The following is a 23354-nucleotide window of genomic DNA, read 5'->3' on the forward strand; positions in this document are numbered from 1 at the left end:
AGAGAGCATATAGTTGGATCATTTTTTAATCCATTTCATCAGTCTCTCTCTTTTATTTGGAATGTCTAACCCATTTTCATTTAATGTAATTAATAATAAGGTGAGATTTACATTAGCCATTTTGGTCTTCAGTTTCTGTGTGTATTAAGCCTTTTTCGTTTCTCTTTTCCTCCATTACTGCCTCCTTTTGTGTTAAATAGATGCTTTCTAGTGTACCATTTAAATTCCCTTGTCATTTCTTTGCCTTTTTGAGGATTTATTTTCTTTGTAGTTGCCCGTGGGGATTACAATTTTAACTTATAACAACCTAGTTCAGATTAATACCAACTTAATTTCAATAGTATACTGAACATTTGCTTTTATAACTCCATTTCCTCACCCCTTTTTAATGCTGTTCTTGTCAGACAAATTATATCTTCGTACACCATGTGCTCATTAGCACAGAGTTGTAGTTATTGCTTCATACAACTGTTTTGAATTAGGTAGAAGGAAAAAGGAGTTACAAACAATAATACACTTATGCTGGTTTTTATGTTTACCTATGTAATTACTGGTACTCAATTTTTTCGTCTGGTTTTGAGTTACTGTCTAGTAACCTTTAGTATTTCTTGTAGGGCAGGTTCACTAGTGACAATTTCTCTCTGTTTTTGTTTGTCTGGGAATGTCTTAATTTGTCTTATTTTTTCCTTTGTTTTTTAGCAATTGAGGTGAAATTCATGTAACATAAAATGAACCATTTAAAGTGAAAAATTCAGTGGCATTTAGCACATTCACCACCTCTCTCTAGTTCCAAACATTTTTTTTTCACTCCAAAAGGAAATTCTGTACCTGTTAAGCAGTTGTTCCCCATTGTTTCATTGTTGAAGAACAGTTTGCTGGGTCTAGTGTTCTTCATCCACAGTCTTTTGCTTTTAGCACTTTGAATAGTTCATCCCACTGCTTTCTGGCCTTATGGGTTCTGATGAGAAATCAGCCATTAATCTTACTGGGGGGGGACTTCCATGGTGGTCCAGTGGTTAAGACTTCGCCTTCCAATGCAGTGGATGCGGGTTCAATCCCTAGTCAGGGAGCTAAGATCCCACATGCCTCGCGGCCAAAAACCAAAACATGAAACAGAAGCAATATTGTAACAAATTCAATAAAGACTTTAAAAATAGTCCACATCAAAAAAAAAAATACATCTTTTGGGCTTCCCTGGTGGCACAGTGGTTGAGAGTCTGCCTGCCGATGCAGAGGACATGGGTTCGTGCCCCGGTCCGGGAAGATCCCACATGCCGCGGAGCGGCTGGGCCCGTGAGCCATGGCTACTGAGGCTGCGCGTCTGGAGCCTGTGCTCCGCAACGGGAGAGGCCACAACAGTGAGAGGCCCGCGTACCGCAAAAAAAAAAAAAAAAAAAAAAAAAAATCTTAAAAAAAAAATCTTATTGGAGATTCCCTTGTAGGGTATGAGTCCTTCCAAGATTTTCTCTTGTCTTTGACAGTTTGATTGTGATGTGTCTCGGTGTGGATCTCTTTGAGTTTATCTTGCTTAGAGTTTGTTGAACTTCTTGGATGTGTAGATTAATGTTCTCAAACTTTGGCAGTGTTCAACTATTAGTTCTTCAAATATTCTTTCTGCACCATTCTCTCCTCTCCTTCTGAAATTCCCAATATGTATATGTTGGTGTGCTCAGTGATGTTTATTTTTCTTCATAGTATCTCTTTCTGTTTCTCAGGCAGGCTAATCTCAATTGATGGGTCTTCAAGTTCACTGAATCTTTCCATTTAAATCTGCTGTTGAGTCCCTCTAGTGATTTTAAAATTCTTCAGTTATTGTACTTTTCAACTCCAGAATTTCTATTTGGTTCTCTTTTATAATTTCTGTCTCTTTTTTCATGTTATGTATTCGGTGAGACATCATTCTCATACTTTGCTTAATACGTGGTTTCTTGGTTTTTTGAATATATTTAAAATAGCTGATTTGAGTTCTTTGTCAAATAAGTCCAACAGCTGGGCTTCCTGTGTATGGATCACACTTTTTGTTTCTTTGTATGTTGTGTAATTGTCCGTTGAACATTTAAAATATATAATGTGGCAGCTTTGGATATGGGATTCTCCCTGACTCCCCAGCATATGTTGTTTGTTTTGACTTTTCTGAACTAATTCCATAAAGCCTGTATTTTTTTTTATCATGTGTGACCACTGAAGTCTCTGCTTTGGTTGGCTTAGTAATCAGCTAGTGATTGGACAGAGACTTTCTTAGACATTTAGAATCAGCTGTCCTCCCAGTCTTTGCTGCAGGACTCTGTGTGCATGTTGAGGCACTCAGACAGGCAGTTGAGAGCTCTGTCTAAACCCTCACTTCCTAGTTTCACAGAGCTTCAAGGTCAGCCAGAGGTGAGAGGCTAGGGGCTTCTCAGGTCTTTTCCTGAGTATGTGCATAGCCCTACATGTGGTCTTCTAGATTCCCAGGAATATGTTGGGCTTTTCTTTTAAGCATTTTAGCTAGTCTGTCATTTACCCCAACTGTTATCCACTTGCCTCAGTGAAGTTAAATATTTCCCTTTAGGGGGAAAACGGCTTTTCACACTGAGAGAGCTCTAACTCAGGTCAGACTGGGCTTTTTCCCCTTGCTAGTGAGGTTTTCTGGGGAACCACTAAACAGGTTAAATAATGACGATTCTCTGGAAATGGAGCTTTGAAGACGTTCCAATCCAGTTCTTCCCCATCTGGTGACTGCCGGGCTACTCATTTACACAGTAATTGTGCAGTAATTGGTTTTCAAGGCTCCCAAGGAGCTGGAGAGCCGAGGGTTGGAGTAAGGCAAGTTAAAATGCCACAACATTCACTGATTTTACTGAGATTTAGCCGTGGAATACATGCTCCACGGAGTGCTAAAGCCTTTGGTTAATTTCTAGAGTTCTGACAGAGTTGATTCTAACCTTTTTGGGGGGGGGCAGTTTTTAAATTGCTTTTATGGAGAAGAGTTTTTCCTTGGAGGTCCTTATTCCACCATTCTTCCTGATGTCATTTGCTTTGGGTTTTATCGTTAAAAGTGTTTGGCATCACGCTGAATGTTTGGCATCATCATATTTGGTTAGCGAAGACAGCTCCGTTTTGCCACTTATTCACTGTGTCCTGGGGCACGTTCAGAATCTGCCAGCCTCAGTTCTGTGGCTTGAACAATGGTTGGTTGTCAAGCGAAATCTCTAGTTTTTCCACCTCTGAGATTCTGAGCTTCTAAAGGCCACATTTTCATCTGCATTTTCAGTTCTTTCTTATGCAGCTTTACTGAGTTAATTTTTAAAAATTCTAACCGCACCTTGTCAGTCATCTTCTTATGATAATTATTTCACTCTGAATTGTAAACGTTCTTCCAATAGCATCGTTATGGCTCTTGGCTGTTATTTATTCCTGCGGAGAAACTTTAAAAGTGCAGTTGCTATCTTACCACTAAAAGAGGGGGTTACTCTTCTCTCTGTCGCCCGCCCCCTCCACCTTGGGTTAGCAGCTCCTCGGCATGAAGTAGAAGAAGAGGCCTTTAAACGGGCCCTGGTACAGGAAAGTGGTACCCAGGTCTGGAGGTAAGATGCCATAGCAACCGAGCCACACATCTCACGCCCGTTTACAGTTGCTGATGTACTGACCCCAGCAGCAGATTTCAGCCCTTGTCTCAAATGTATCATCTTCGTCAACCACAGCCTCTGTGTTTGGGCTTCTCCTTCCTTATGATGCTTCAGATGCCTAAATGCCGCGGACAGCTACCGCTCCCCACACTCCTGTGCCTTTTGGTGCCAGGCACTCTCTCTCTAACCTCCTTGTGCCCAACTCAGTGGGCACTTGTTTCCAGGGTTGGAGGATGGGGCACAGCATCTGGCACTACTCTCCGGAAAGCCCAGCTCCATCCTCCCATTTCTCAGGTGCCTGCAGGTGGGGACCAGATCGGCATCCGTGCCTCCCTCTTTGCATTGAAGTCTGCCCCCTTGTGCCCCCTGCTGGCCCATGTCTCCAGGTGGATGGGGCACCTGTGGGTCTGTGGCCCCCACCTCCCAGCACTGGCTGCTCCCCAGCCACAAAGCGTCTCCCGTGGGCACACTGTTTCCACATCCCAGGGAGCTGGGGATGGGACAGCCAGAGCAGGCCTTGTGTGGAGGTGGTGTGTGGGCGCCATGTGCTGCATTCCGAGAGATGCCAAAAATAACGGTGAGCCAAGAGCCTTCCCGTTAACTCCATGCGCCTCACGCGTTACATCATCTCATCCGGGCCTGCACGGCGGCCTGCACAGCAGGTCCTGTGACAGGTGAGACACTGAGACCGGGCTGGTGAGTGACAACCAGGACTCCCGTGCAGAGAGCCACGCGGGGCTCTTCCTGTTCTACTCAGGCCCGGGTTTATCCCTCTATTTGGCGTAGAATTTTATCGCCTCTGGTTGGCCGCACAAGTTGTGCTTTGTGTTAGTGTACCAACGTGCCCCTTTCATGGTGGTGCGGGGCCTGTGAGAGCAGCGGGCCTGCTGGGAGCCGAGCCCCGGGCCGGACTCCCCACATGCAGGTCTCAGGCCACCAGTGTAGGTGCCCGAGAAACAACTTGCTTTCCCGACCACTCAGCTTCATTTGTGCTCTGAGCCCCCAGAGCACAGGGCCACCCGTCTTAATCTCAGCCGGTGTGGTGTTTCCTCCGGCCCTCAGCACCCAGTGGGTTGCACCTCAGTCCTGGGAGCTGGACTGTGGTGCGTGATGTCTGGGAGGGAGAAATGCTGCTGGCCTCGGTGCCACTGGCCGCTCCATCCTCCCGCCTCTGCACCAGGGGCTCTGGGTTGGCTCGTCTGCCCTTCCTGTGGTCCCTCTGAGTTTGGTGCACTGCCCCGCCCAGGCCTCCCCTGAAGCCCAGGAGTCATCCTGCTGCTCTGCTGCTGCTGGGCCTCGGGTTGCCAGTGACACATCTACGTCTGGCTTTCCTGAGCACCCCACAGCCCTTTTCACCCAAGGATCTTGCTCTCACTCCCTGGTTCCACCTGGCTCTGTCTCCCTCCAAAGCCCTAGCCCTTCATCCTTTGACAGATTGTTTTCCACCTACTGGAAGAAGTGATTCCATGAGGGGACACAGGGCACATACAGGGAATGGGACAGAGCTTGGAGCTGGCTTATTCTGCTGATTACTGAGCTGTTCAGAGGTGACTCCTATACCGAGGGGTTGCACCTCCGCCCTGTGTAAATCTGCAATGAACATACTCTTCCTTTACTGATACCTGCCTTTACGTTTGCCCCAGCCTGTCCTGGGTGCAGCTGTCCTGAAAGTATACCAAACCCCTTTGCCCTAAAGATCTAAAAATGGAACCAAACAAATTGTGTCCGGGTGGCTCCGGAGGGTTCAACTGGTTTGACATCACTCACACAGCCCCTGTTTGCTCAGGGAATTAGTTGGGACTTTTTCTTTTACAGATAAGGCTTGCAAAGGTTTGTTTGGTTTTAAAAAAAAAAAAAACAGAGAGATGGACTTTGTAGCTTAGGTAACTGGAAAATCTCTGGTAGCTGGCTTCAGGAACAGCTGGATCCAGGACTCTCAACAGAGTCCCCAGGTGCATTGCTTTTCCCCTTCACCTCTTGGTGTTTCTTTCCTCTCTAAACTCACATCCTCCTAGACCCAACAGAAAAGAAATATTCTGTTTCAACAATTCCATAAAAGCCCTGAGCCTCACTCCCCTTGGCCTGAAATGAGTCACATGCCTGTCCCTGAAACAACCACTCTTGCCAGGGAATGGAACTGCGTGGACCAGCTTGGGCCCAGGCTATGTCTGTAGCTCCTGTCTTGGGCCACATCATGTATTAAGAGTCAAGCCTTGGTACGTTCTTACCGAGTTCCTGGGTGCCTGGGCCTGGATGACTCAGTGACTCAAAGGAAAACCTTTTGTTACAGAAACTGTAGTATTGAAAGCAGAACAGTGTTCTTTAGAGCCATCACCCCTGCTGTACAGACCCTCCCCAGGGGCTGGACAGCATCCCACTCCTTCCCCAGAACTCCAGTTGTCCAGCCCTTCTTTTTTTTTTTCTTAATTTGGCTGTGCTGGGTCTTCTTCATTGTGGCACGTGGGCTCTTCATTGCGGGCTTCTCTCTAGTTGCGGCACGTGGGCTCTCTAGTTGTGGTGCGCCGGCTCTAGAGCGCATGGGCTCAGTAGTTGTGGTGTGTGGGCTTCTCTCTAGTTGCGGTGCATGGGTTTAGTTGCCCTGTGGCATGTGGGCTTTTAGTTCCCCAATCAGGGATTGAACCTGCGTCCCCTGCATTGGAAGGCGGATTCTTAAGCACTGGACCACCAGGGAAGTCCCTGTGCAGCCCTTCTGAGTGCAGCCGAGCCGTGATCAGTGGGTGGATCTTCCTAGGCTGCCCTAAGCCTGTATTGTAAGAGGCATCTCTCAGAAGGGGACTGGATCCACGTGACGAGCCCTCTCTCCCCAACCAATGATGCTGTGTGCCCGGCTCCTGCCACTAGACCACAGACCAGGACACGCTGGTGGCCACGAGCACTTCCACTGCCTGCACGGTGCAGGCAGCAAGCTTGCAGCAGCTCCTTGTCCTTGTGGGTGAGCACTGTGCTTGGACCCCCAGGGAGTGTTCCTGCAGGTGCCCCAGCTGAAGGCTCACCTGCTGACGTGAGGGCCATGCTCAGAGTTGGAGAACTGCTGTCCTCCAGTGTGGCTGCATTGGAAGTCACCCGGGATCCCCTGCCAGCAGTTGGGCTGGGGCATGACCCGAGGATCCCAAGGTTTTTAAACCTCCCCAGGGGATTCTGATGTGCAACCAGGGTCGAGAACAACTGCTCTAAAGCCATGGTTCTCAAACCTTCACATGCAAAGGGATCACCCGGGGACGCTGATTCGGGGCAGATTCTGAGACATAGGTCTGGATGGAGCCTGAGAGTGTCTGCGCCTCTCACCAGCTCCCAAGTGATGCTGAGGCTGCTGGTCCCCAGGCTGCACTCTGAGTGGCAGGGGAACTGGCGTTCCATCCTTGAGGCCTCGGAACATCCTCTGGCAGGTGGACACATCAGCCCAGGCCTGTGTTTGCCATCAGACGCCATCCCACTGGAGAAAGAGCCACGGGCTGCTCAGACGCAGTGCCCGCAGTAGCACTGACCGCCGTCCCGAGGGTGGGCTTCTGGGCAGGTGAGGCACAGGTGTCCCAGGGTGGTCATCCTGTCAGCGCCTCAAGCCGTGAAGCAGAACACGCGGCAAGGTTTCTTCTCCGAGGGGGAGAGTCAGTAGGCCAGTTTCCTCTGATACTTTTTGCTCGGCGGTCGGCATATCAGACTGGGCCACAGGGTCACCTGACACACTTGCTCTAGAGCTCAGAGCCCTTCGCGACTGAGTGTCTATCAGGCACTTAGGGCTGCCCTTCTGGGTCACATCTGGCTGCAGCACCCTTGCCCTAGGGGAGAAATTTGACCAGATGGAGATAGAAGAGGGCCCCCTGGCTGGGCGGCCACCTGACCACGCTGCCACCACCCCAGGAACAAGGCACCCGGCGGACAGGCGCGCTCAGCAACGGGAGTCCCGCGTACCCGGGCTCCGCCCTCCACCCCACGCCTGTGCTGGTGCCTCGTGGTGCTGCTGCCGGCTGCCACCTGGTGACGCTCCTTCTCCGATGAACGACTCAGAGTGGCCTGGCTTGGATGAAACGCTCGTAATGTTCAGTTCAGCCAGCGTTTAAAGAGTAAATGTATATGAAGTATTTACAGCAGTTCTTGGCACTTGTGAGCTGCTGCCAGCATCATGCCGCGGCTTTACTAGAAGGTAAAGTGTGAGAAATCCTCAGTCGTTCACGGGATCCCGCCTGTCTACCACAGCCTGCCTTCCTCTGGCCACGTTCCTGTGCATCAGTCAACTTAGGACTTCACGGGTGCTCCCTTACTGACGCTAGTCCCGTGCCCAGTGCTGTGTCCACTGATGGCCCTGGCCAGTCCAGGAGTACATGGTTTATATGTTGCACTGTATGAATCACTGTGCACTTATGAAGCACCTGCTGCATACTCGGCTCCTTGGAATATACAGAAATAATCAAATTTACTGGCATTGTTCTCAAAGACTTTGCAGTCTGATTGAGGAGGCCAGTTGTGACCCATTAAGCGCTAACTGGTGTGGGGCATCTATCTACGACGCCCCCCTCCCCATGGCAGTATTGAAGAAGATGGGAACTTGGTTGCTTTTCTAAGGTCTTTAAAATACCAAGAGGCTGGGGCTTCCCTGGTGGCGCAGTGGTTGGGACTCCGCCTGCTGATGCAAGGGACGCGGGTTCGTGCCCTGGTCCGGGAAGATCCCACGTGCCCCGGAGCGGCTGGGCCCGTGAGCCATGGCCGCTGAGCCTGCGCGTCCGGAGCCTGTGCTCCGCAGCGGGAGAGGCTACAACAGTGAGAGGCCCGCGAACCGAAAAAAAAAAAAAAAAAACAAGAGGCTGGAATAATTTGGAATATTAGATGTCCTTGCGTGATGAGCCAAATGTGTGTTCATACTGCTCCATGTCCCCAGTCTCCAAATGTGATGTCTCCGAATTACAAAATAGGAAGATATTTATGTCAAACCCAACCAGCCCACACATCTGAATCACACAGGAGCACTCTGTCAGAGCATCTTACCAAATGGCTCAAGCGAAATCAACTATTTGAGGATGTTATTTTCCTTAGGGGAAATGTAATAACGCAAAAGACGTTATTACAAGTGATTTCTGCCCTTGGATTTTATAAGCGCAGGTGATACGTCTCACTCATTCATAAAATATTTCCCAGCATCTACTGTGTGTAGGTTATCAGGGCTACAGAGATGAAAAGAGCTTGTCTCTGCCCTTAATGAAGCTCAGACTCCAGGAGGGGAAATGTGTACACAATAATGTGGGTGGGCAGGGGCTCAGAGGAGGGATGCAGGGTGCCCAGCAAGTGCAGAGATTCCTCAGGGTCAGGGTGGGGCAAAGACGCTGATGTGTGTGAGCGCGGCTCCCTCGGGAAGCAGGCGTGCAGTGTCAGGTATGGCTGCGTGGCGGAGGCGGGGATGGCAGGAGGTGAGGTGGTGGCCAGGACAGACTGGAGGGACTTTCTGTGATATTGCCATTGCCACTTCGTTTTTTCGGATCACAAACGAGCAGTGTACTGAGAGCTAGATTTTGAAAATATATTTCCAATATATGTTGTTCTCAGCTCAAACATGTCTTGTCCTCTGCTGGCTAACTAAAGCATCTTCACACAAAAAGAAGTTTGGGCCAATTTTACAGACCTTTGTTTTTCTGAAGTACTCTAATAGACTGTCAGATATCAGAGTCCAAATCACTCGTATCATAATTGAGACAGAGGCCCAGAGAGGCAAGTGATTTGTCCCAAGTCACTCAGCTGGTTAGCAGCTAGTTAGTGGTAGGCAAGGCGAGAACCCAATTCTATAGATTTATTGCAATTTCTGCCAACAGTGCTGGCAGGCTTCTAGCCAAGTGCTACTCCAGGCAACTGGCAGTAGCTGTCTGGAGTACTGTGTGGTGGGCAATTCTGAGAATGATGCTGTGGTTGATTACTGATGTCTGCCCAGGGCAGGTAATGGGAGAGTGGCGATACATGTGCCCGTTGTTGCCATTCTGCCTTACCTTTCCTTACCGTGATAAAAATGAAGCAGTAGGGAAAGCTGGTCACCCATGCTGTGACCAGAGCTGCCTTTTCCACAGACTGGTCCTTCCTCAGCTCACAGTCTCAGGGCAAAAGCCGTGTTTAGCAAGGAATGTCAATGGCTTGCAACAGAATGGAGAAAATGTGAAAAGCAATTTCACAGATCTGTGCTCTGCAGTGCATGTGTATTGTTTGTCTAAACTATTTTTAAGTTAAAGTGAAAACAAAGTTAATACCTCTTTAGTTACTGAACTAGCCAGGCGATTTTAGACCTATTAAGTCATTAAAATGACATTAGCTGTGTTTTTGCTCACTTAAGAAAATAATGGCAAACAAGTCCATACATAGAATTTGTTTTCAGTAATTTTATAGTTTCCTCAAATCTCGCTAGGTCAGGGAGATCCCTGGAGCACCATGACTTTTGCTCCCAAGTACAGGAAGCCAGTTTTGGGTGCTTGTGGCCTAACCAGGGTCCAGCGGGCTGATGGGTAATCTGGGAGTTGACCAAGAGGCAAGTGAGTGGGTGGGCAGGCCACATTTATGTGGTGACACACAGTGTCCTGCAGGCCCATGAGGCAAATCCTTGGCTGAAGCGTCAGCCCACCATGGGTGAATGTGCAGTTTCATTAGCTGCCTGGTTTCTGTCTTTACTGAGGCCAAGCTCATACTGCTTGCTGCGTGACAGGCCACTGAATCAAGAGAGAAGTTGTTGCGGCAAAGAATAACGACTTTATTCGGAAAGCCATCAGACCAAGAAGTTGGGGGACCAGTGTCCCAAAGAACCATCTTCCCCGAGTTAGGATTCAGGCTTCTTTTATACTAAAAGGGGAGGGAGTGCAGCTGGTAGTTGCAGACTTCTTGGTGTCAGCATCCTTTGTTCTTGCATCTTTTCACGGAGGTCAGGTCAGGATGTTCCTGTAAACCTTCAACAAGACAAAAGGTATTCTCTGTTCTGCAACTTATTGTCTCTATATGAATGGGAAAGTGCTATACCTTTAAAGGTCAGAGCCTCAGAGAATGGGCTGTCCTGTATATTTCAGGCTATAGGCAACATTCTTGTAGCAAAAGCAATAGAATACAGAGGTTAAAACAAAAGAAACAGATCCAGTATGGAGGCAGCTTTGTTCTTCGCTCTTCCACTGTTTGATTGTTTTATGAATGCAGACACTGGCTCTGTGTGGCACCTTTTATTTCTGTCCTCAGTTGCAGCATGTTACTGCCCAGTGATCCCTGATGCCCCGTGTTGAATCATGTGTGTCTGTGTGTTAGTCCTCAGGCCGCATGGTTCTCCAGCACAGTTCTGCCTGATGCCCACCAGCTCACTCTCCCAGCTTTACCACCCTCTCTTCTGCTGCCTCCCTGCCAGCTGGGACCTTCCCCTCTTCCCTCCATCGCAGACAGCAGGGACCTGCCTTCTCACACCTGGTGACTTCCTTGCATCCCTTGAGTTGGGAGAGTGGCTGGCCCCATGTAGCCGGAGGTGGAGAGACTTCTGCCCAGCAGTATATGCAGAATTCCTGCTGACTCCCAGCTAGGGGGCCGCCCTTCTATGTTTTTGCCTTTTTTGTGTTTCCGTAGAGTTGCATTTAACTGGGAAGAACTGTGAAAAACTGTCAGTGTGGCAATTTGACCTATGGCTGTTCTTTCCATTTTGGGGGGTGGGGAGGGGGGTTGGTTAAATATCATTATAACTCACGATGGCCATTGTGCTCTTTATAATGTCTCTTTGGGCTACTAAGCAAGTAAAGGCCACATAGGTGACAGGTGCCACTTGCAAAGGTTAACTCTGAACAACACAGAGCAGAGAGAAGACCTAAAGTTGTCTCACTCATTCCTGACCCTTGTAAGTAGCCACTCTAAGGAACTGAAGTGCTCCCTTGGGCTCCGGGGGCCTGATGGTTTGGTTTGATTGCCTTTGCAGCTGGAAAGAATTCATCGCTAGTGAGCCCATCTCTTCTAGGGCTGTTTAAGCAGATCAGAATGTTACAGGGGAAAAAGCACACCGTGATGTTTTTGAAATCCCAGGAGTGAGCAGGATGGGCCGCTCGCAGAGGCATGGGTGGGCCAAGTGGCATGAGGTGTGGGGTCTCCCCGCCTTGGTTCCCGACGGAGACCCTGTTCTGCATCCCTGCTCCACCCAGGCCCTTTCAGCTCAGGGGACCGTTCTGGCCCGGGGTCAGAGCACAGCGGGCTGGTCCTGTGTGTGTAGGGTGGGGTGTTGGGATGGGGGTGTGAGAGGGTCGTCAGAGGTAGTGGAGCCACGAGGGGATGCTGCGTCCTGGCACCGAAGCCCCCTGTAGGCGGCCGGCGCTGACCCTGGGCAAGTTGCTCACCTTCCTTGCAGGTCGGTGCTTGTGAAGCTTTACAGCGATCATTCCTCCTCCAGCTCGTAGTCAAGGAAATGGTGTGCAGACAAACAGGGAAGCAAATGTGAAAGTACCTTGGAAAAATGACAGAAACTGCTTGTCAAAGACTCAAGCTCTCATTTCCAGCAGTGGAGAGGGCGGGTCCTGACACTGCTGAGATCCTGCCGTGTGGCCAGAGCAGGGCAGAAACTTACACTTGGAATCTGCGCCGGGGCAGCAGCCCAGCCACTCCTCAGGTTTACCAGGTTAGGAAACTGAGCCTTAGAGAGGAACAGGAACTTAAATCCCAGCCTGTTTACCACATACTGCTTGGTATTTAAAAGAAACTATTGGAGCGTCTCCTAATTATCAGCAAAATACATGTTCCATCAGAAAATTTGCAAAACATAGAAAAGCGCAGAGAAGAAGTTTAAAATACACCTAATTCTGTGATGTAGAAATAACTGTAGATCACATCCTTTTGCAGCCCTTCCTGAATTCCTTTTCTGCATTAAGACACTTGTAAAAAAAAGTAACGATGGGTTTCATGCACACGCCATTCATAGCATGGTGATCATCAAAGGAGGGTCTATGGGCGACATCACTGGTGTCATCCAGAAGCTTGTTCGAAATACCAGAATCTCAGGCTCCACCCCAGACTTACTGAGGCAGAATCTGTGTTTAGCAAGCTCTTCAGATCCTGGGGTGCGTATTCCCTTTAGAAGTACTGTTGTAGCCTACTCTTTCCCCTTGCAAGGTATCATGGGCATTCTCCCTTGTCAATCAGTATTTTCATGGAGCAGGGTTTTTAGTGACCTCGTGACATGTCCCAACACCATAGCCAGTCTCCCATTTCTGTCTCCTACCGATGAGCCTTTAGAGTGTTTCCAGGGGGCTGTTCTCAGGGGATACTTGACGATCTCCTGAGGACAACTTCCCGGAGCGCAGTTCCCAGGTCAGCAGGGGTTTTGAAGGCCTTTGATGCTTGCTGTCAGATTCCAGCCCAGAGAATATCTAACTTGACTGGTCACCTGAAATCTTGACCAGGGCTTCTTAGTAGGCAGCTGCCCTCGTGGGGAAGAGCTCACAGCTGGCAAGGTACAGGCCTTGATTTGAGCGTCAGATTTTCCACTTACGCCGGCTCAGTGATCTTGGACCGTTTGCTTAACTTCTCTGATCCTCTGTCTTCTCACCTGCAGAAAGGAGATGTGCCATTTAATTCAGAGCTGGTTGTGAGCACTGAGTGAGAGAGAATATAGACCATCGTGGACCTGGTACCTGCTTCATTCTCTTCCCTCTGAATAAAACGAGACCAAAGGCCTGAGGAGGTCCTATCGCAAAGCCTTTTGATTTTCTTTCAGAAAAGATTTTCTGTTGCAGTTGATAAATTGCATTGTAATAGGAATGCACCAGGGGTGTCATTGGCCTTTCGTTTGGTTCTCCCATGTCCTGAGGGATGTATGGCTTCGGCACAGCAAAGAAGGGCGAAGAAAGCATCAAAGAGAGGAAATTCCTGAAATTTTTTCTTAACATTGAGCAGAGATTTAAGACGTGCAAATGGTGTGCCGTGGGGAGCACGCTGGGACGTGGTAGAGGGACGGTGAGAAGGCGTGTGCGCGTGAGCGGGTGGTGGCAGGGCCCTCCCTGGTCTTCAGGGTCCCTCTCGGTCCCTGGGGCCTTCAGTGTGACCCCAAGATGCGACGCCGCATCCGCTTGTGGTGTTGTGTCAGTCTGAAGGGTGTTGTCTTGTGCTGGGCACCGCCCTGGACTGGCAGGGAGTGCTGACCAGGCCCAGAGCAGAGCCGGCCGTAGCGAGTGGCAGGGTGGCTCCAAGTTCAACGCCGCTGGCTGCTGAGCCGGCCTCTGGTGGGGCGAGTTGCAGCTGTGGGTCTGTTGGATTTGGCCTCTGGGGAGAGAGGAGCGCTGGCTGGGACCACTCTTTAGAGACATCCGCCCCGAGGCTGAGGCCCGTCCCTGAACCTACAGTGGTCCACTCTGCCCCTGGATCGCCTCACGGGAGATGGGAACCCCCTGCCGGCCTGTTGTCTTTCTCCCCAGAGAAGGCTGTTCTGTTAGCAGCATTCAGGGAGCAAATATTTAGACTCTAAAGCATACAAGGGCAAGTGGATGTAGGCTGCCGTCAAAAAGCACTCAGGGGTCATTTTCCAAGTTCGCTAAACTCACTGCTTTCTTTGTTCACCATCAAATACACTGGTTATGCTTTATTATTTAAATTATAAACCATTTGACCAGAACTTTATATATATGGATGCATTTTGGAAAACAGAAGAGGAAGCTAGGACTTTTTCTAAGATGGTTTCTAAGAACCATCTCCAGGAGTCACCCTGGTTGCCTGCTGCTCCTTGGTTTTAGTAATACAGACTCATGCTTGTCATCCAGAGCCTTCTGTCAACCCTCCAGACGTTGCCTGGAAACTGCTGACTGTGCAGGTTAGCAGCCTTTAGACCTTGGACGAACTCAGGTGGAGTTGCGATGCTGGACGGCAGGAGTCTATTATTTTGAAGTGGCAGCTGCCAGTCATCAGGGAGGCGGCTTTTTGTGGGCTGCCCCTGGTGATTTCTCTCCGGCGGGGGGCGTGGCCTGCGCACCTGCCAGGTGTGGTCTCCAGCAGGGAGTGCTGGAACTCTGTCCTTGCCACAGCGAGCTGCTGAGCAGGTGCCTGACTGAAAGGAGGAGCCTTTGGAAGGTCCCAGGAAGGCAGTTCACAAAACACATCCAGGACCCGCGGCAACATGCTGGCCCTTGAAGAAGGAATAAGGAGAAAGCCAGCGCAAGGGAACACACGTGCAGGGGTGGATGTGCCCCCGGGGCCCTGAGCCCTTGCTCGGATGCATGGGGCAATCAGTGCCCTTTGCCCCCCTCTGCTGGGAGCGCAGGAAGACGGAGCCCGGGCTTGTCACTTTCCACCCTCAGCAGTTGGGCAGCGACTCCGCTCAGAGGGAGGCGGGTGGCGGCTCCGGCCCCACCCTGGGCGTCCACGTGTTTGGAGGGAAGGAGGAAGTGCGTGTGTGTCTGAGCGTCCACTGCCCTGGCTGCACACCTGCCGGGAGACCTGCGGGGCCGCAGGAGTTGGCCGAAGCCCTCGGGGCCCGGGGGTGCTGCTCCGGAGACGGGGACGAAGCTCTTGATCAGCACCCAGGGGTGTCCCGAGGGCCCCAAGCCCCTTTGGGGAAGACAGGGAAGGCCCTCTGTTCTCCCAGAGGATGAAAGTGCCGGAGGCCCCCTCCACGTTCACGAAGATGGCTGCCTTTTACCGGTGCCTCAAGCCTGAGCCCAGGTGGGCCTCTGAGAGCCAAGAGGTGGTGGGAGGGGGGGCGGAGGCGGAGGGGCGGAGCGGGGGGAGGCCCGGCCACGACCCCCAGCCCCTGGGGTCCAAGAATTGACTTTCAGCATCTGTTGTCGTGTATGACCTTTTTCCTTACAGACGTCGTTATGTATATTATATAGTTCCTTGAATTACGTGAATTCCGGGACAAAATAATGATTTTCTTTATTTTCTTTGTGACACATGCATATATTGAAAGAGAGGGACACAGGGAGCAGAGGGCTAAGGTGAGAGGGTGGGGAGTGAAAGGAAGGGAGAAGGAGAGGGGCAGAGGGCTGGGAGACAGAGCATTTTCCTCTGAACAGCCCATGCCTGTAAGTTGGATCCACATGGCACAGTCTGTGTACTTCGGGTGGAGAGTAGACAGCGGAGGACAAAGTGAAAGACCATTAGAATTATTCCTGTAGCTCACTGGGACGAAGTGAGAGAGTGGCATGGACTTATATACACTACCAAATGTAAAATCGATAGCTAGTGGGAAGCAGCCGCATAGCACAGGGAGATCAGCTCCATGCTTTGTGACCACCTAGAGGGATGGGATAGGGAGGGTGGGAGGGAGACGCAAGAGGGAGGGGATATGGGGATATATGTATATGTACAGCTGATTCACTTTGTTACAAAGCAGAAACTAACACACCATTGTAAAGCAGTTATACTCCAATAAAGATGTTAAAAAAAAAAAGAAAGTAAAGGGAATCAGGATATGTCACCCCAAAATATGCCACTTTGCCAGAATAATTATTTTTAAGTTGAAGGAATCTGAGAAATGGCAGGTATAGGAAGGGCTCGCTTCCCTTTCTACCCTGTAGCAGGTCATAAGACTCTCATGTGAGAGGTGTCCTCCTGATACTTGGAGGAAAGGAGCATCCTTATCTCCAAAGATGGGAGGATACTGAGAGGAACCTGAAAGCACAGGCTTGCTGTTTCACCCAGTTTACTATCCTTAGCTCATCTCCTTTATGTCTCCTATCATTTTTTCCCACAACTTTCTACTCTTCATCAAACCTAGAATAAAAACACTCAGGCTTAATCATTTCTTTGGATCTTCACTTCCTTATAAAGGCTCCTGTGCCATGTAAAACATAAATAAATTTGTATGCTTTTCACTCTTAAAAAAAAAAGAATTATTCCTGTAGCTAAAGATCAGCACCAAAGGGCTTGTTCTTTTAATTTATGTTTTAATTGAAATATAGTTGCTGTACAATATTATAGAAGTTACAGCTGTACAGTATAGTGATTCACAATTTTTCAAGGTTATACTCCATTTATAGTTATTGTAAAATATTGGCTGTATTCCCCGTGTTGTACAGTATATCCTTGTAGCTTGTTTTATACCTAATAGTTTGTACCTCTTACTCCCCTCCCCCTATATTTCCCCTCCTCCTTCCCTCTCCCCACTGGTAACCACTCATTTGTTCTATATTATCTGTGAGTCTGCTTCTTTTATATTCACTAGTTTGTTGTAGTTTTTAGACTCTACATCTAAGTGATCATACAGCGTTTGTCTTTCTCTCTCTGACGTATTTCACTTCACATAATGCCAAAGGGCTTGTTCTTAACTGACAGATTTGCTGAGGGCAGTGACCTGCCCGAGTTCCTTTGGAGCAGAGGCCAGTGGACCTTCAGAGCCACCACCCCCTGCTGCAGGTGACCTCGTGCTTTGAAAATGTTTGGCCCTCGGTGCATTTTGCTTCAGTCGTGATAGTATAGAGGGAAGTAGACCTATGACGTGGTTGAAATGCATTTGCAAGTATAAGTACACAAATTGCATGTCTCATATACCAAGTGGAAAGTTCCAGTATGACAGCCTCTGCTGATCCAAGTGGTGGTCACATCTGCCCATCACCTGGGCTGGGTGGACCGTCTTGGGAAACGGATGTTGCACCTTTGGCAGCAGACATCTGGTGGTGTGGGGATGCTGGGGGACCTGGACAGACTGTCCACCCGCCAAGCCTCACTTCCTTCTTTTGCTACCTAGGGACAGGAACCCAACAACCAGAGGAGTCCTCGGGAACATGGGCCTTTGTACTGTGTAAAGCCCTGTGCATGGACGTTCCCATCATTGTTATTGTTTCATAAAAATCATTGTACTTGTAATTATTCAGCCTCAGTGTCTGATGCTGCCTATTTTGTTTTTTGTTATTTTTTCACACGCACACACTGTATTTTATTTTTACAAGAGATAAATAGACTGACACCAAGCGTTGTAAATGCATGACCACAACAAAAGCAACAATGACTGCAATTACCAAACACTAAGCACACTCATACTATGTCATAATATTGACATTCAGCCCAGTAATCCTCCACTGTAACAGCTCCTTTACTTTGCAGTGAAAATTGATTTGTATATTTTTTGCCTCTGAGTCCTTGTGGGATTTCTTTTTTTCATTCAAACAGAAAGTCACAAAAATTATAATCATCCTCATCAGTTCACTCAGTCCCATGTAATTAATTTTTTTTATCTTGATCTTTTGTTAGCACTTTTATGAGTTCATCAGTTTTCCATTAGAGTTCTGAAAATGCCTATCCATTCAGTTCAGCAGTATAGTCAGTTACCAGAAACCTGTACTTGTCAGAGTCTTTTCCATGAATTCCTTGAAGAGGAAACCCTTTTATAGGAACATATTTGCAAAAGTGATGCTGCCTATTTTGAATGGACCAGAATAGAGTGGTGGTGTGATGTCTCCTCATTAATAGACTTTGGAGCATGACTTCCTAATTAAAAAAAAAAAACACAAAGCAAAACCTTAATTCTGCATTGCTGTGCTGCAGAAATGCCAATCACATATGGAACATCCTAGATAAATTTAGCCTTAAGAACCTTCTTCGTGTCATTATTTTTGGTAAAAATGCTTAAAAAGGGGGAAATTATTACGTAAATAAACTCATGAAGTTAAAAACAGACCAGCCTTCATAAAGCTTCCCTGAGCCCTGGGCTCTGGGTCCATTTGTCCTGTGTGGGCATCGGTCAGCACAACTTACAGCTCTAACTCTGAGACTGAACGTTTCCAAGTTAGATGGCATCTTGGCAAGACACTCCAGCGTTAGAATGTATTTTCCCAGGAATTATGCGAATGCAGTTTCTGAGGTTGCAAAGTTTGAAGCTCTTATGCTTACCTGTTTTTGAAATGATGGTTTTGTAAATGTCGCTAATAGATTTGTTTTATTCTAATAACCTGAAAATGTCTAAACTAATGTTTTTGAAATCTCATATGAAAACATTCATTTCTAGGTGAGTGAAAACAGGTAACTCCTGTGAAAGCTGTCATGAATCACAGTCTGAGACATGAGCTTTGTTGAGGAGCATTCATGTAGATGTAGGCTGCATACGTGAACACAGGTTCCTGTGTGTGTGTATACATGTATACACGGTATATAGGTATATGCTGCATTGGCCAGCTATATGCATTCCCAGCTGAGTAACTTATCAATGTGTCCATTCACAAGGACTCTAACTACCACAAAATCAACTGTTACATAAGTTTCAAAAAGTGGTGTAGTTTATCTTACATAAGATATTATTTATATGCTTATAAACTGTGCCGTTTGTCTTGCGGATGACTAAGTTTGTTTGAATGAAGCTCTGCTGTTTCTCTGCAAAGAAACAGCCCAGCCAGTTGTGGTCCACCGCCTTGTTCTCTTTGGGTGCCCCAACTGTCCCTGCCCAGCTGTGGCTGAAGGGAAGCCGGAGGATGGGAGCAAGGCACCTGGAGCAGAGACCTCCTCTGCATCCATATTCCTTGACTCCCAAAGGCTCTGCATGGTTATAGAGCACCTGATGTCTAAAGGGGGACAATGGACAAGAAGAACTCAGGCTAAAGAAATGTGACATTGTTTAGCTGAGTCATGGATTTAGAAGGACGTCTCTCCTCAAGACATTGGAGTACTATGTGGTCTTGGGAACAGTGATTGGGTAGTTGATGCTGTGCCATTTTTATCAGGAGGTGAATCCTTTCTAACAAGTGTTATAAATGCTTCTGGGTCATTCACTCACTCATTCATTCATTTAACGATCTTTATTAAGGACCTCCTGTGTGGCAGTACCATGCTGGTACATGGTCCCTATTCTCAAGGAGTTAGTCTTCAAGTTTTACATCCTTAGCCAGATAGGGGATGACTGACTTCTCGAGGCCAAGCCACATTTTAGTATTTTAATAAGATAATCAATTATAGGTCGATAGGAGACTGACCGCCCAGTAAGTTCCTTTGTTTCCCTCCTGCTGTCCTCCGAGCGCTGTGACTCAGTGTCTGAGTTCTCGGCTTTCAGCCCTTCACTCATCCGATTTCCTTGCTACTTTTTAAAAAATTGAAGTATAGTTGATTTACAATGTTGTGTTAGTTTCTGGTGTACAACAAAGTGATTCAGTTTTATATATATATATATGTATATATATATATATGTATATACTTTTTCATATTCTTTTCCATTATGATTTATTATAGGATATTGAATATAGTTCCCTGTGCTATACAGTAGGACCTCTTTGTTTATCTATTTTATTTATAGTAGTTTGTATCTGCTAATCCCAAACTCCTAATTTATCCCTCCCCCACCCCCTTTCCCCTTTGGTAACCATAAGTTTGTTTCCTATGTCTGTGAGTCTGTTTCTGTTTCATAAATAAGTTCATTTGCACATATAAGTGATATATGATATTTGTCTTTCTCTTTCTGACTTACTTCACTTAGTATGATAATCTCTGGGTCCATCCATGTTGCTACAAATGGCATTATTTCATTTTTTATGTCTGAGTAATATTCCATTGTATATATATACACCACATCTTCTTTATTCATTCATCTGTTGGTGGACATTTAGGTTGCTTCCCTGTCGTGGCTATTATAGATAGTGCTGCAGTGAACACTGGGGTACATGTGTCTTTTCAAAGTATAGTTTTCTCCGGATTTATGCCCAGGAGTGGGATTGCTGGATCATATGGTAACTCTAATTTTAGGTTTTTAAGGAACCTCCATACTGTTTTCCACAGTGGCTGCACCAATTTACATTCCCACCAGCAGTGCAAGAGGGTTCCCTTTTCTCCACATCCTCTCCAGCATTTGTTATTTGTAGACTTTGTAATGATGTCCATTCTGACCGGTGTGAGATGGTACCTCATTGTAGTTTTGATTTGCATTTCTCTAGTAATTAGCGATGCTGAGCATCTTTTCTTGTACTTATTGGCCATCTGTATGTCTTCTTTGGAGAAATGTCTATTTAGGTCTTCTGCCCATTTTTAGATTGCGTTGTTTTGTTGTTGTTGCTGTTATTGAGTTGTATGAGCTGTTTGTATATTTTAGAACTTACGCCCTTGTTGGTTGCATCATTTGCAAATATTTTATCCCAGTCCGTAGGTTGTCTTTTCGTTTTGTTTATGGTTTCCTTTGCTGTGCAAAAGCTTATAAGTTTGATTAGGTTCCATTTGTTTATCTTTGCTCTTATTTCTGTTGCCTTGGAGACTGACCTAAGAAATCATTGGTACGGTTTATGTCAGAGAATATTTTGCCTATGTTCTCTTCTAGGAGTTTTATGGTGTCATGTCTTGTATTTAAGTCTTTAAGCCATTTTGAGTTTATTTTTTTGTATGGTGTGAGGGTGTGTTCTAACTGCATTGATTTACATGCAGCTGTTCAGCTTTCCCAACACCACTTGCTGAAGAGAGAGACTGTCTTTCCCCCATTGTATATTCTTGCCTCCTTTGTTATAGTTTAATTGACCGTAGGTGTGTGGGTTTATTTCTGGGTGGCTTCTTTGCTTTCTTTTCTCCCCTATGTCAGAGTGGATCTACCCTTCCCGACAGTGGACGGAGCAGGTTTTGCACAGAAACATTGAGGTGTCTACTCTGAAGGGCAGGAGGTCCCCTGGCACCCTCGAGGAGACATGACCGTGGAGAGGTCCCCTGCCAATGCCCCTGCCACCTTGGGGTGGGAGCAGAGGTCAAGCCTTCTGCTCTTGAGGATAAAAGTATCTATCATGAGGCAGTAAAGCTGGCACAATTTTCAAGCAGAGATTTCTCACAGGAACTTTGCAAGCCTTACACATTCCGTTGCCTCAGTAATGTGAAACTTATTTTTCTAAAAAAAGGTACAGGCAGATCCTGGTGTGACTCACTAGAGAACAATAGTCAAGTCCCAGTTTATTTTCGTCTTTTTCCCCAAGAAAAGGAAAAGTTAGTTAAAGGTATAGGGAAGGTAAGCAGGCTTAAATCCAGAAAGGGGAACCAGATCACAGAATCGTGCAAACAGAGGTGTGATGAAAACTGGTGAGCGCTCTGAACAAAAGGTTCAGGGCTTCTCACTGTGCATTGTGGGAGGTGCAGGCTCCTCAGATCAGACCCCTGGGGTGATGTGGAAGGGAAGCTGGTACCTGAGGGCCGAGTGGGAGTTGATAGAAGGAAGTGGAGTGTAAGAACAGGGAAGAGCATTCAAGCCGAGGGAGCAATGTCTGTAAAGGTCCTGGGCTGGAAGGAAGTGAAGCCTGTGGGTCAGGGAGAGCAGGGCAGGCACATTCCTGCCAGTTGTGTACAGGGCGTCTGGTTGAGATCCAGACAACCTGCTAGTCGCGTCCACGTTTAGATTTACTCACATATACTGCCCTCCATTCCTCCAGGCTTCCATCTGAGATCATATCCTCCTTCCCTTAATATCTGCTTTACTGTGGGATTGCTGGTGACACATTGTATCATGTCGTCTTTTCCAAAGGTGTCTTTATTTCACCTTTTTTTCTGGTCACGCTTTTTTCCAGCAGCTTTATTGGCATATAATTTACCTACCGGAAAGTTCACCTGTTAGGAGTGTGCAGTCAGTAGGTTTTAGTATATTTACAGAGTTGTGCAACTATGAACATAATCTAATTTTAGAACATACTCGTCTCCCGCAAAGAAACCTTGTGCCCATTAGCTGTCGCTTCCCTTTCTGCCTCCCTCCCCCAGCACTCTACTCCCCAGTCGTAGGTGAACAGGAATCTGTTTGTCTTTCTCGATGGACTTGCCTATTCTGGGTGTTTTATAGACATGGAATCGTTCAGTATGTGGCCTTTTGTGTCTGGCTTCTTTCACTTAGCATAATGCGTTCAAGGTTAATCCATACTGTAGCACGTATCAGCGCATCATTCCTTTTTACGACTGAATAATATTCCATTATATGTATGTACCACATTTTAAATGTATCCATCAATTGTTGGGCTATTTCTACTTTCTGATTATTATAAATAATGCTGAACATTGATGTATACGTTTCTGTGTGCGTTTTTCCCTATTTTTTTATTGTTGTAAAATACACATGACATAAAATTTAACATCTTAACCATTTTAAAGTGTATAAGTTCAGTGGTATGAAGTACTTCCATCCTGTGCAGCCGTCACCACCATCCATCTCCAGAACTCTTTTCATCTTGCAGAACAGAAACTCTGTACTCATTAAACTACCCCTCCCTCCACCTTCCCCCAGCCCCTGGCAACCGCCATTCTGCTTTCTGTCTATGATTTTGACTCCTCTAGATAAGTAGTGGAATCATTCAGCATTTGTCTTTTTGCAACTGGTTTATTTTGCTTAGCATAACGTCCTCAAGGTTCATCCACGTGGTAGCAGAGTACAGAATTTCCTTCCTTTTTACAATTTATAAAGAGAGACTTGCTTCTGTCATTTTGCTATTTGTTTTCTCTATGCCTTATAGATTTTTTATCCTTCATTTCCTGCATTACTGTCCTCTCTTGTGTTTAGTTGATTTTTTTTGTAGTGAAACTTTTAAGTTCCTTTCTCATTTCCTTCTGTGTGTGTTCTACAGCAGTTTTCTTTGTGGTTACCATAGGGATTACATTTAACATCCTAAAGTTATAACACTCTAATTTGGATTTATACCAGCTTAGCTTCCATGACACACAGAACCTCTGCTCCTCTACATCTCTGTTCCTCTTGCTTTCAGTTGTTGATGCCACTAAATAACATCTTTAAACATTGTGTGTGCAGACACATAAATTAATAATTTGAAAAAATACAGTAACCTCTTAAATTAGGTAGCAAATAAAATGTGAAGTTACAAACCAGAGTTA

General features: G+C 47.0%; 1 protein-coding gene across 4 annotated transcripts in view; it reads left to right on the forward strand.

The window, feature by feature from the left end:
• The window catches only part of CRACDL (CRACD like), a 121667-nt gene that overhangs the window by 44236 nt on the left and 54077 nt on the right, over window positions 1-23354 (forward strand). Inside the window, exon 1 of one of the 4 annotated variants that reach the window (XM_027128876.1) lies at window positions 14604-15257. The exons of 2 other annotated variants lie outside the window; for them this stretch is intronic. Coding sequence is in view for 1 of the 2 variants with exons in the window: in XM_027128871.1 (XP_026984672.1) it covers window positions 15184-15257 (74 nt within the window). In the remaining variant the exon portion in view is untranslated. Of the gene's footprint in view, window positions 1-14603; window positions 15258-23354 lie in introns of those variants that run through there. One more of the 4 variants, XM_027128871.1, reaches the window with a different exon arrangement.

This window comes from Aethalodelphis obliquidens, unplaced genomic scaffold (assembly GCF_003676395.1).
Source record: "Aethalodelphis obliquidens isolate GAN/ISIS:26980383/991018 unplaced genomic scaffold, ASM367639v1 scaffold35, whole genome shotgun sequence".
In the NCBI taxonomy this organism is placed as follows: domain Eukaryota; kingdom Metazoa; phylum Chordata; class Mammalia; order Artiodactyla; family Delphinidae; genus Aethalodelphis; species Aethalodelphis obliquidens.